Consider the following 13,879-nt stretch of genomic DNA (forward strand, 5'->3'; position numbering starts at 1 on the left):
TAAAAAAAAAAAAAAGTGACACTTGGCACCAAATGTGAAATTTGAATGAATTTCTTTGCGATTTTCACTAAAATGAGGAATTTATCGGTAATTTGGGAGTGGATAACACCTTTTTTTTTTTTTTTTTTAATCTAAATTCAATGAGCCAGGGCGCCTGGGTGTCTTAGTGGTTGAGCATCTGCCTTTGGCTCAGGACGTCATCCCGGGGTCCTGGGATCGAGTCCCACATGGGGGTCCCTGCAGGGAGCCTGCTTCTCTTCCCTCTGCCTCTTTCTTTCTGTGTCTCTCGTGAATAAACAAAATCTCTAAAAAAATAAATTCAATGAGCCAACATACAGTACATCATTATGAGTTTATTTTATAAAAGAAAACAAATTAAGGGCTATTGTTAGAAACGCCAAGAAGCAACAACAGCAACAACAAAACTGGAAAGATGAGGTCGACAGGACCTTTATGATCAAATATTCAAACCTATTCCTAGGTGCCTGTTAAGGATGATGGGTCTCCTCTCTGCCTGGATGCAAAGTAGCCAACCAGGACGTCATCGGTGTGGACCTGGAGCTCACACGGCGGATTCGACACACCACTTATTTTTTTTAAGATTAAAAAAACAATGTATTCATGGGAGACACAGAGGCAAAGACCCAGGCCGAGGGAGCAGCAGGCCCCACGCAGGGAGCCCGACGCGGGCCTGGATCCCGGGTCTCCAGGGTCACGCCCTGGGCCGCAGGCGGCGCTAAAGCGCCGAGCACCCGGGCTGCCCCGACACACTTTTGAAAGTTTTAAAGCCAAACGGCCAACGAGGAGAGGAGAACGCCCGCCGGGCACCGCGGCTCGCAGCTCAGCGACCGCAGCATCATTGGCCCGCAGCGCCGCCCCTGCCGCCAACCGCCGCGGAGTCCGGAGGGAGCGCTCTCGGGATTGGCCCGGGAAACCTCTCTCCCGGTTCATTCAAGAGGTAGCTCGGCGCGGGGCTAGGCCGGCGGCGCCGCCTGCCCAATCAGAGGGCGCGGGGGGCGGGCTTTGCCCGAGCGGAGCCAATCCCCGAAGGCGAACCTCCGCCCGCGCGACGCGCCTGCGGCGAGCGGGGGGCGTGGTCTCCGGCCGCGGGCTCCCGACTCCCCGGGCCCGCGCGCGGGGTGGGCGGGGCGAGCGGTGTCGGCGGCGGAGCCGGATGCGGGCGTCGCCGCGGCCGCCGCGGCCCTGGGGATGGGCGGAGCCCCGGCCGCCAGAGCTGGTGGCCGCCGCCGCTGCCGAGCCCGAGCGGCCGCCTCTGCTCCCGCGCGGCGCTGCTTCCTAGGGCGGCGGTATGCTGGGGAAAGGGGTCGTCGGCGGGGGCGGCGGCACCAAGGCGCCCAAGCCCTCGTTCGTGTCGTACGTGCGCCCGGAGGTGAGGGGGCGCCGCGCGGCCGGGGCGCGGGCTGTGGAGCTGCCGGGGCGGGGGGCGGGGGGCGGCGGGAGCCCCCTCCCCGCTGCGGCCGGGCCGCGGGCGCTTCCTGCGCGGCTGCCGGAGGGGAGCCGGGCGGCCCGGGGAGCTCGGGGGCGCTCGGGGGCGCTCGGGGGCCCCGCGCGGGCAGGCAGGTGCCGGAGCGCCGGGCCCGGTCGTGGCGACCAGGTGAGGGGCCCGAGCGGGGAAGGGGCCGCGGCCCGGGGCGGGGGGGGGGCGCTGGGCGCTCCGGGCCGCCGGCGTCAGGGCGGGTGGGCCCTGCCCTTGGAACCGCTCCGCTGAGGCTTCGGGGCTGCCCGTGTCCGCTGCGTGCGGCTCCGGGAGCTGCTGGGAGCCGCCGGCGGGGTCCGTGCGCCGCCTCCCGCCTCCCGCCTCCCGCCTCGCGCCTCGCGCCTCCCGCCTGCCGGCGGCGCAGCCCTCCCCTTCCTCGGCGAATCCCCCTCTGTCATTCCCTCCCCCTCTCACCGCCGTCTCGCCTTCCTCCTGGAGTTTTACGGTCAAGTTCATTCATTCACGAGCTGTTTTCCCGGAGCTCCTGCACCGTCCTGGACGCCCGGGACGCGTACACAGAACTGCGACCCCTGCTCCCCGGGAGCGTATTTGTTGGCGGGGCGGGGGGGGGGGCGCGAGTCGACGCAAGTAAAATATAAGCAGATGAAACGGTTACGTCAGGAGGGGATGAGGGGTCAAGGGCCGAGGAAAGAGAGGCGCCGTCGTCCTCCCCGGCACGGTGGCATCTGAGCAGACCTGAGGGCTGTGTGTGGGGTCTGAGGGGGAGTGCGCGGCGCTGGAGGCACAGCGAGGGAGCCGGCCCCGGGGAAGCCGAGTGGGCGAGGGGGGCCCTCGGGAGCCGGGTTAGAGACGCCGGAGCCTGTAGGCCCCGCCGCGGGCTTCCCGGGCGGTAGTCCCCGCTCCAGGTGCCTGATGAGGCGCCGTCTCCTGAAGGTTCTCCGGCGCCCGCCCTCCCCGGTACGTGAGGCAGCAGCGTGCAGGAGGAGCACCGAGCCCCTCACGGTCCTCAGCCGCCTCCCCGCCCCTGCAGGCAAAGGCCGGCGGCTGTGGGTGACAGGTCTTGACTGGGGACTGTTCTGCAAGAACACCTGAGGCCTGAAGCCTTTACACGCGCCCCTTCACATTCACGATTGCATGTGTTTTCTCTCTAGTTGAGAATACTCTTTTTTTTTTTTTTTTTTTTTGAGCATACTCTCCAAATCGGTTTTATTTTTAGTTCTACTTTGAAAATAAAAACCACTTCCTCCTTAGATGCTTGATAAGGAGTCAGGGTCATCTTGAATTTTCAACGGGCTTCCCTTGTGTTGTGGGTAAGTAGATGTGGGTTTCTCTTCGCGTCTTTTTTGATGCGGCCCTTGTTGAAATTCAACTGATCTTTAACCTTTCCTCTTCAGTGAGATTAAGCTACAAATGGAAAGTCTTCTGAAATGTGGCCAGAGTTCAAGAATGTTCAGATTTTTCATCCACCGAGTGCACATGTTGTAATTAGACATGTTTTCCCTCTTTGCCCGCAGTGCCTGATATATATTTCCTTTGAGGGATAATTAGGGAAGGGGAGTGGTTCAGCCCCAAAATGGTCACATTTTTGGGATCCTTAGAGTTCGCAGTTTTGTTTTCTTGCCATGAAATAGTGCTGTGTAGACACTATGTTTCTTTGTTGTAATCCGTCTCTAAAAATATTTTGTAAGGGAGGAAAGGGCTCTGACCTAAATTGCTTACAGTTTAAAAGATAAGGGCATGAGGGAGGGGACGAGAAGCAGTTTGTTTTTAAGTGTATAGCTTTTCCTAGACATCATATTGTTGGAAATTGGAGTGTGCAGCTTTGAGGCTTACCTCTTAGAACAGAGTCTGCTAACCTCATGGCTCACTCCATAACAGGAGTCCCTCAGAACACTTTCTGGACTGTTCTGTTTCTACTTCATACTGCTTTCATCTTTACTGTGTTTGGTGTATGTCTTCCAATCACTTATTTCTTTGTATGTGCTTTGCTCTTGTTAGCTGGGAAATCACACGTTTCTCAGGCTTTTTTTTTTTTTTTAGAGATTTTATTTATTTACTCATGAGAGACACAGAGAGAGGCAGAGACACAGGCAGAGGGAGAAGCAGGCTCCATGCAGGGAGCCCGATGTGGGACTTGATCCTGGAACCCCAGGATCACACCCTGAGCCAAAGGCCGACGCTCACCCACTGAGCCACCCAGGTGCCCCTATCTCAGGCACCATTTTGCTGGTGGGTCACTGAGCTGTCAGAACAGTCTTCATGCCGTATGATCTAATGATACCTGTGCCTGGTGATGAACTGGTTCTTGGCTGACCAGATCTTGGAAGGCTCAACAGTGGCTTTCTTCAGTATGCTAGAGTCTGTCAAGAGTCAGCAACTTTGTGTTAAAAGCAGTAGCACTTTACTGGATAAAGGATTTGAGGACGATGCTTTTAAACATGATGGCTTTTTTTTTTTTTCTTGTGGTTAGACGGATTGACATTGAACAACCTGAAAGGAAGGGTGGTAGTTCGAACATGGATCTCTGCCAGAGTTAACTTGGGCTCTTCTGTCATTGATTCTAAGTCAGTGAATGTGAACATTAAAGTGCTGAACTGTAGTTCAGGACCTTTGGTCGTGTTTTGTAAACGCTGCCCGCTGCCCGGAGAGTTGCAAATCAGTAGAGCTTGTAAATGGGAAGCTTGGGAAATTGAGGTGAATGGGAGAGAGAGAGCGCGCGCGCTGGGTCATTCTTGGTGGTACCAGATGGCTGGTACCTAGAAACATCTCAGCATCACTACCTCAGCTTAGTCCCAGGCAAACAGTACAAAGGACATTGTGTCTCCGTGCAGGGGAGCCCCTGAGTGCTGAGCTCCCTATCAGGGAGGCATTTGGTTATAGTTTGGAAGCCAGATCTATTTTTCTTGCTAAATAAAACACTTGTTTGAATTATTATTTCAGAAGCCATAAGTGTTCATTTCATTGTGGAAAAATAAAATATAGATATGCAAAGAATTTAAAAAAAAATTATAAACAACTCAGACTGTACCCTGTCAAAGATGTGTGTGGGTGTATGCATATGTTTTTTCTAAAATGGGCTTAATATTGCTGATCATATTATTTTTTTTTTTAAGATTTTATTTATTTATTCATGAGAGACACATGGAGAGAGAGAGACATAGGCAGAGGGAGAAACAGGCTCCTCACAGGGAGCCCAATGTGGGACTCAATCCTCATACTGGGATCACGCCCTGAGCTCAAAGGCAGACACTCAACTGCTGAGCCACTCATGTGTCACTGATCATATTATGTTTTAATCTGCCTTTTCCCCAGAAATCTATATTGTAAATGTCTTTCCATGTCTGTTGTTAACCTATAATGTCATTTTAGATTAGACCCACAACAGAAACACACATTGTGGTGGGGAGATGTTAGATAGCACAAAGAGCCAAAGAAAGCAGTGTGTGTGTGGGGGGGTTTTATGTGTGTTTTTTTTTAAGATTTTTTTTTTTTTTTTTTTTTTTTTTTTTTTTTTTTTGAGAGAGACTGCATACACAAGAGAGAGGGTGGGGAAGACAGGCAGAGGGAGAGAGACTCTCAAGTGGACTTCACACCCAGTGTGGAGCCTGCTGCGGGGCTGGATCTTATGATCCTGAAATCACCAGCCACAATCAAGAGTCCCACACTTAACTGGCTGAGCTACCCAGGCGCCCCGTGATTTTTTTTCTTAAGTTTATTTTATTTATAATCTTTACACCCAACATAGGGCTCAAACTTGAGATCAAGAGTTACATGTTCTCCTGACTGAACCAGCCAGGTGCCCTCTATTTGAAGATTGTTAGATTTGGGGGATTATTTATTTATTTATTTATTTATTTATTTTAAAGACTTTATTTATTTATTCATGAGAGACACAGGCAGAGGGAGAAGCCTCCATGTGGGGAGCCCAACATGGGACTCGATCCCAGAACTCCAGGGTCACACCCTGGGCTACTCTTCCTCTGTGATACAAATATGGGCCCTGTGAGGTTAAATGTCCTGCCCAGCACCACAGAAGTATTGCAGTCCGGAGATAAGAACTGTCCCCTGGAGCTAGCAGTGCCTGTGGTTAAGCCAGGCCCATAGGAGGGTAGGGAAGGTTTTTTTTTTTTTTTTTTTTTAAGGATTTTATTTATTTATTCATCACACACACACACACACACACACACAGACAAGAGGCAGAGACACAGGCAGAGGGAGAAGCAGGCTCCATGTAGGGAGCCTGACGTGGGACTCGATCCCAGGACTCCAGGATCACGCCCTGGGCTGAAGGCGGTGTTAAACCACTGAGACACCTGGGATGCCCAGGGAAGGTTTTTATGTAGATGGGAGGAGAAAAAACAAGATTGAAGAAGGGTCAAAAAAGTTCAGATTTAAGAGCCAATTTTTTCTTTTCAGTCCTCAGGGAAAAGAATGCATTTGATTGCTTAATCTTCATTTAGGGTCATATCTTTTCATGGAGAGAAGTGACCTTATCTATGATCTTGTGTTTTTCCAAGAGATAATGGCTGGGGTTATATATCAAAATAATACAATGAATAGTTAAGAATATTTGTTAGGCACTTATGTGTGCATATCTCATTTCATCCTTTCAGCTCTCTTAGGCAGCAGACACTGCTACTCCCTTTTGTGTGTTTAGATGTAGAGAGACCCACTGAAGTTAGTACCTTGTGGGGGGGAGGGGGCGGTAACAGCTGGCAAGAGGTGGTGCCAGGATTTATTTATTTATTCAATTCATTCATGAGAGAGAGAGAGGGGCAGAGACACAGGCAGAGGGAGAAGCAGGCTCCGTGTGGGGAGCCCAACGTGGGACTCGATCCTGGGTCTCCAGGATCATGTCACCCTGGGCTGAAGGTGGCGCTAAACCGCTGAGCCACTGGGCTGTCCTGTGCCAGGATTTAAATTCAGGCAGTCTCACTCCAGGGCTGTTCTTCCATCCTTATGTTTATGAATGCAGGTAATTTTATAGTGAAACATGCCTGTAGTCATGATTGGCATTCACACACTAAAGTGCTTTCTCATTCACGTTCTCCAGTAGTGGTTTCTTTCTTGGCTTTTGTTAGCTTCTCCAGCAGGTGACTGAGAGGATTCAGGGCCCCTTGGAGATACAGCTAATTCAGCAGATATTTACTTAGTACCTGAAAGTACCAGGCTCTATTTTAGATGTTGGGACTACAAAACAGATAAAATAATTGAGATGATTATTTTTTGGTGGCACACTACTGTTTTGGACCACCAACTTTGACGGCTTCAGTGGATCCATAACTAGAAGACATTGGCTTATCCTAAACAGACTTCCTTGCTCAGTCCTAGCAAAAAAAAAATACCTTTAAAAGCAAGATCTAGATCTGTCATTTTCCTTTTGTAAAGACTTTTTTTCCATTCCAAACTAATTTTTTTATGCCAGAATTTTCTTCTGGACCATAGAGGTCATTGACAGTGATTTAAAGGACATCAAAAGTTCTTCCTAAAAGATCTTCCTAAAATGATCACTTTCTTAGCTGTGGCTGGCTTTAGCCTGATAATCTATCCAAAGCTTCCGCTTTTTCTCTCCTGCATGTGCTTCCTGCGGCATCTCCCTGGATCTTTTCCAGTACCTCTCAACTTCTGCAGATGGAGCATCAGAAGATGTCATGAGGCTATGTCAAGAGATACTTCCTGTAGCCTGATCAAACAGCTGCCACACAGACACCCTCTGTCTTAGAACCTAATGCTCTTCTGCAGCCTACTTCCTTCTCTGTTATTAAAACCAGGACTGCTTTTAAAATATTAGGTTAGGGGTAGCCCGGCTGGCTCAGTGGTTTAGCGCTGCCTTACAGCCCAGGGCGTGATCCTGGGGACCCGAGATCGAGTCCCACGTCGGGCTCTCTGCATGGAGCCTGCTTCTTCTGCCTGTGTCTCTGCCTCTCTCTCTCTCTCTGTCTCTCATGAATAAATAAATAAAATCTTTAAAAAAAAATAAATAAAATATTAGGTTAGGATGCCTGAGTGGCTCAGTGGTTGAGTGCCTTCATTCCAGGGCGTGATCCTGGAGTTCCAGGATCGAGTCCCGCATTGGGCTCCCTGTGTGGAACCTGTTTCTCTCTCTGCCTGTGTCTCTCATGAATAAATAGATAAAATCTTTAAAAAATATTAGGCTAAGGGCAACCCATACTTAGAAGTTTCAAGTTCTAGATTTTTCCCTGAGCATCACCAACAGGATATTTGATATTCTTGGAATACTTCACATTAAACCATCCTGTGTGATATTGTTCTTTAGTGAGAATTGGGTTTTCACAGGCCAGAGCTTTTGAAAAAAAAGTTTTCTCTTGAGCCATCTGGGTCAATGTGGCTTAGTGGTTGAGCATCTGCCTTTGGCTCAGGTCATGATCCGGGGTCCTGGGATCGAGTCCCGCATCGGGCTCCCTGCAGGGAGCCTGCTCCTCCCTCTATGTTTCTGCCTTTCTCTGTGTCTTTCGTGAATAAATAAAATCTTTAAAAAAGAAAAAAAAATCTTATTTTAAATTTTCTTTTTTTAGAGGAAGGAAGGCCCAGAGGGAGATGGAGAGAGAATCTGAACCAGGCTCCATGCGCAGCGCAGCTCAGTCTCTCAATCCTGAGATAATGACCTGAACTGAAATAAAAAATTGGTTGCTTTACCAACTGAGTCATCCAGGTGCCCCAACCAGAGCTTTTTTTTTTTTTTCTAAGATTTATTTATTTGAGAGAGAGAGAGAGAGAGTTTGCTCATGCCTGCTCTGCTCAGGCAGGGAAGGGCAGAGAGAGAGAGAGAGATCCCCAAGCAGATTCCCTGCTGAGTGTGGAGCCCAGTGTAGGGATCATACCACAACCCCGAGATCATAACCAGAGCCAACCCTGAGATCACAACCAGAGCCAAAACCAAGAGTCAGATGCCCAACTGGCTGTCCACCAAGGTGCCCCCAAAGCTTCTTTTTAATCACTTAAAGATGTATACCTATTTTTATGATAAAGACAATGTTCAAAAAAGACAATATAACGAAGTTGCAGATACCAGAAGTTAGAAAAATAAAATTACCATCAGTTGTGCTACCTTAACCAAAGCAATTAGTTCCATTGTTTAGTATGTTCTTGCTTTGTCTGTGTATCTCATATAATTGCAATCATAATATATGTAAGAATTTGTAACCCGCATGTGGTTGTCAAGTTTGAAGATAGTACTGCTGACCTGTCACAGTAGAGCGTGTGTTTTTTGAGTTATTTTTCCAACAGAAAACCATCTTAGTTTCTAATAAGTTACCGTTGTGACTTCTGAGGTGTTTTGGGGAGCAACAAAAACAGTGGGTTTGCAGTTTAATGAATCGTTTAAAATAAACCTCTTGAGATAGGTTGGGAGGTAGGATTAAACTGGAACAATTTTTATAATTTCTTCTGTTGCTTCAAGAGGATGATGAAGGGGCTAAAAGTGGAGAGGGATCTGGAGTGGAGTGAAGCTGCTCCAGAGCAGGGAGGACCATAGGACCTCTTCCTTTCCTTAGTCTGCTCTGCGTGCCTCCGGGGCCACAACTCTAGGGAGGGCAAACAGCCACTTATTATGGCTATGAGTGAGGCCAGTCCTTTAAGCCTTGGTTGTATTTCTACCTGGAAAATAATAATATTATCTGATAGGTATGTGAATATTTATGAATATCAAATATGATTCTGCAATCCTTAGAATACTTGGCACATGGTTAGGCTTCAGTAGATGTGGGCTACTGTTACTACTATTCAGAAGTTGTGGGTCAGGGCCACTTGGGTGGTTTCAGAAAGCACTTAATCATTAATCTTAGAATACAGAAATCTTTCCCAGCTAAGGTATTAACAAAAGTATTTAGTTGTTGTGGTTGTTGCCATAGTATCATGCCAGGAGAGTTCACTGGGTGGTAACTTGCTTAGAGTATTTTTCACCATCTCTAAAAGTTTCTTTTCCTCTTTTCTTTGTTCCTTTATACATTTGAGAATGATTTGGTTATATTTAAAATTCCAACCTAATGAGAACACTTACTAGATGACTTTTTTCATTGTTGACATTTGGCCTTTGGCATTTTGCTCATTTCGTTCTCTGGACCCAGTTTCCCTCTTCACTCATTTCCTTTTTTTTTTTTTTTTTTTTTAAGTAACCTCTGTCCCCAACATGGGGCTTGAACTCATGAGCCTGAGATCAAGAGTTGCATGCTCTATTAACTGAGCCAGTCAGGTGCCCCCCTTATCTCTCATTTCTAATGACTCTATTGTAGGCCATATTTTGTCTATTTATTGCATCTGTTCAGTGATTTTTTTTTTTTAAGATTTCATTTATTTATTAGAGAGAGAGAGAGAAAGAGGCAGGGACACAGGCAGAGGGAGAGGCAAGCTCCATGCAGGGAGCCTGACGTGGGACTCATCCCACTCATCCAGGTCTCCAGGATCACGCCTTGGGCTGAAGGCGGGGCTAAACCGCATAGCCACCGGGGCTGCCCTGTTCAGTGATTTACTTAAGATACCAGTAAGTAAAGTGAAATTACCTCTGGGAGTAATGCAACTTTTTATCTTTTTCAAAGCCAGTTGCCAGACCATGCAGTTTTGATTTCATATGTAAATGCTTTTCATAGCTTTTCGTTTTGTGCTCATAACATCATAGCTTTTCGTTTTGTGCTCCTGACCATCATTCCTTGTAGACCTGATGGGGGAGGGGGTGGGGAGTGGGGGGGTAGCCTTTTGGAGGTGGCATCTAAGCCCCAAGTTGTTCTCATTTGGCAACAGGGAAAGTCTTCAGCTCAAGAAAAGTAGGGCTTGTGTATGAAACCCTGGCCACCATGGTAAAATACTTTCAAGTCTACCTTTCCTTCTTTTTTTTTTTTTATTTTAAGATCTTATTTTTAAGTAATCTTTACACCCAGTGTGGGCTCAAACTCAACCTGAGTTCAAGAGTCCCATGCTCTACCAGCTGAGCCAGCCAGATGCCCCAGTCTATCTTTCCCTATGACAGATTGCCACCGCTCTTTGAGATGATGGTCCTGAGCTGCTTTTTGCTTTTCTTGCTAAGAGAGTTTTAATACTTCTGAGAATACCTTGAAGAGAGTGAGCCCAGTTTTTGGATGAAAAATCTCACTGAATTCCTACCTTTTCTCTAGACAAAAAATTGAATTCCTGTTTTGCTTTAATCCCTCGAGATCTACTTCCAGTGTGATTTTACCTCTTATAGACTTTTTTCCCTCAACTGTAACATTGGGTGATTATCTTCACTGTAGGCTTATTTTGAATGTGAGAAGAATAAACTTGTATACTCAGGACCTGACACATGGTGGATCCTCAACAACTGCTAGATGCTATTATTATTAATAGTAACTTGACATGGGAATATTATTGATTGTATGCCTGCCATTTGCACTGTTAGAATTTGGAATGCGAAAACAAGTTTGGGCTCTGAGGTGGTTCACGTTCTGTTAGAGAGACAGCATGTCAACAGATGGCTTTAATGTACAGAGGTAGGTGCTGCCTGTTTATGAAGGAGGAGTGCACAGAATGCTTTTGGAGCACAGAAGGCTTGCTGCAGAACCTGCGGCAGCATCTGGCCTCATTTGAAGGCTATATAGAACTTGGAAAGGGCATTGTGAGAGTGGGTGCTAGTGTGGGGGAAGGGGATACATGCAGTGGGCAGGCAACAGGGACAGCTCCCAAGGCTCATAGGCATGTCGGGACCAGGTGGTTGGAGCATCTGTCTCATACCTTATATAAGGCATGGTGGGGGTGCAAGTGAGCTCAGTCCTGAAAAATAGAATTGAAGGGGTGCTGCTAGGATATGCAGGGTTGTTTTCTGCTTTACCATTAAGTCAGTCTGGCCCTTTGTGAGGCTGCAGGTGCCTTCTCATTGGCCTCTGGTTCTTCTTGCCCTGAGACCGTGGAGAAGCTCCTGCTCTGAAGCTTTGAGCTCCTCGCCAGCTATTCAGCTGACCTAGGATTTATATAGCAGTTCTGGGGGGGTCGGGGCAGGAGGTTGGTGCACAGGCAATGCCATGTGTTTTTGCAGCTGCTGTTAGTCACATCAGTTGGCTGAAAGGATGACATTTGGACAGTGCCGTCATTCCCAACTGCTACCTTTCTCTCGAGCTCGTACGCGTTCCAGTGCTGCCCTCTTTACTTTCAACGTAATGTGCTTGTGAAGAGCATGGCTTTGGAATCAGAGCTCTACGACCTGGTGCGTGGATTTGGTCTGGCTCTTTAACTGTTCTGAGCCTGTTTCCTCATCTGTGAAATGGCAGTGAAAATAACAGTGTCCAGCTCTGCAGATTGTTGTTAGCCTTAATTGAGGCAATCCACGGGAAGTGGCTAACACAGTCCTCAACATGTAGCCAGCACTCATTAAATGTTCATTGCTGTGGTCGCTGCAGCTTCTGTGTGTGCATGCGTGTTCTTTGGGCCACCAGAGCAGGTCTCCATAGCAACAAGATTTCCTACATTTCCTTCTAACATTGTTCTTCCTTGGTCTTCTCAGAGGCTTGTGTCCGGAGCCAAGGGCACTGGCCCTTTCCCAGGACTGTGCCCTACCTGCAGTGGGTGCCTTTGCTATCCACCCAGAGGGTCTCCCTTCCTGCACAGCGTTCTCTTCCAGTGAGCTTTTCTGTGTGGATTCCTTCTCTGTCTTCCTTTTTTTTTTTTTTTTTTTAATTTTTATTTATTTGTGATAGAGAGAGAATGAGGCAGAGACACAGGCAGAGGGAGAAGCAGGCTCCATGTACCGGGAGCCCGACGTGGGATTGGATCCCGGGTCTCCAGGATCACGCCCTGGGCCAAAGGCAGGCGCCAAACCCCTGCGCCACCCAGGGATCCCTCTCTGTCTTCCTGTTAGGGTGTTTTGTCTTGGGGGTGCCCAGGAGGAGCTACCTAGGGTTTGGGCAGCATATTATGTCCTGGGTGTTATGTCCAATCCAGTTTGGCTTTTGCCCTTTTAAATTAGCCTTCCTAGCTGCTGCCAGCAGTCCCCCCTTTCCCCAGCAGCCATTTGTACTCCAAACTAGTCACAGTTTCCAGGGTTCCCTTGGGGGAGACCTCTTTTGCTGGCCTGTCTTTATTTCCATTCATTCTGTGATCCCTGCTAGCATCTCCTCAAGTGCTTGGAACCACAGACCACAACTGCTTAACTGGTCTGTCTACCCAAGTCACCCTGCACACCATAGCCAGGTTCCTGCTGGATGCAGCTTTCATGTGTGATTTTCCTATTTAAGAGTCCTCCTGTCCACCTGCCTCCTCCCCACATCTTAACAGCTTTTCCAGACTCACTGCAGATTCCTTTCTTCTTTTGATTTGTTGAAAGAGTGTTAGCTTGCATTTGGGAGGCCAAGGTGCTGCTCATTTCTTTTCTTTTCTTTTTTTTTAAATTTTTTTTTTATTTATTTATGATAGTCACACACAGAGAGAGAGAGAGGCAGAGTCACAGGCAGAGGGAGAAGCAGGCTCCATGCACCGGGAGCCCGACATGGGATTCAATCCCGGGTCTCCAGGATTGTGCCCTGGGCCAAAGGCAGGCGCTAAACCGCTGCGCCACCCAGGGATCCCTGCTCATTTCTTTTCTGTGTGACTTTGAGGGAGCCCCCTTTACCTCTTTGGCTCTCATATCCTGATTCAGAGAGTTGACTTAGGCAAGTGATTTTAAACCTGTTTGCACGAAGGGGCACCTGGGTGGCACAGTCAGTTAAGTGTCGGACTGTTAGTTTTGGCTCTGGTCATGATCTCAGGGTCGTGGGGTGGAGACATGCATGGAGCTCTGTGCTCAGCATGGAGTCTGCACGAGACTCTCCCTTGGCCCTCCCATTGCTCACGCATGCACGCACACAGCCTCTCAAATAAATCTTTTTTTTTTTTTTTTTTTAAGATTTTATTTGGGATGCCTGGGTGGCTCAGTGGTCTGCCTTCGGCTCAAGTCATGATCCTGGAGTCCTGGGATCAAGTCCCACATTGGGCTCCATTCATGGAGCTTCTCCCTCTGCCTATGTCTCTGCCTCTCTCTCTCTCTCTGTGTTTCTCATGAATAAATCAAATCTTTTTTTTTTTTTTTTTTTTTTTAATTTATGATAGAGAGAGAGAGGCAGAGACATAGGCAGAGGGAGAAGCAGGCTCCATGCACCGGGAGCCTGATGTGGGATTCGATCCTGGGTCTCCAGGATCGTGCCCTGGGCCAAAGGCAGGCGCCAAACTGCTGCACCACCCAGGGATCCCATAAATCAAATCTTTAAAAAAATTTTTATTTTTTCATTTGAGATAGAGCAGAGAGAGAGAGCATGAGTGGGGGCGGGGGGCAAGGGAGAGGGAGAAGCAGGCTCTCTGCTGAGCGGGGAGCCAGATGTGGGGCTCAATCCCAGGATCCTAGGATTATGATCTGAGCCAAAGGTGGATGCTTAACCAATTGAGCCACCCAGGGGCCCCTCA

General features: G+C 48.3%; 1 protein-coding gene across 2 annotated transcripts in view; it reads left to right on the plus strand.

Annotated features, from left to right (window-relative positions):
- The first annotated feature begins 1,169 nt into the window (after nt 1–1,169).
- MTMR12 (myotubularin related protein 12) overlaps nt 1,170–13,879 on the plus strand; it is a 73,363-nt gene continuing 60,653 nt past the window's right edge. Inside the window, exon 1 of one of the 2 annotated variants that reach the window (XM_038535402.1) lies at nt 1,170–1,390. In XM_038535402.1, the coding sequence (XP_038391330.1) occupies nt 1,310–1,390 (81 nt within the window). In that variant the 5' untranslated portion in view covers nt 1,170–1,309. The remainder of the gene's footprint in view (nt 1,391–13,879) is intronic. The other variant, XM_038535403.1, reaches the window with a different exon arrangement.

This window comes from Canis lupus, chromosome 4 (genome assembly GCF_011100685.1).
Source record: "Canis lupus familiaris isolate Mischka breed German Shepherd chromosome 4, alternate assembly UU_Cfam_GSD_1.0, whole genome shotgun sequence".
Taxonomy (NCBI): domain Eukaryota; kingdom Metazoa; phylum Chordata; class Mammalia; order Carnivora; family Canidae; genus Canis; species Canis lupus.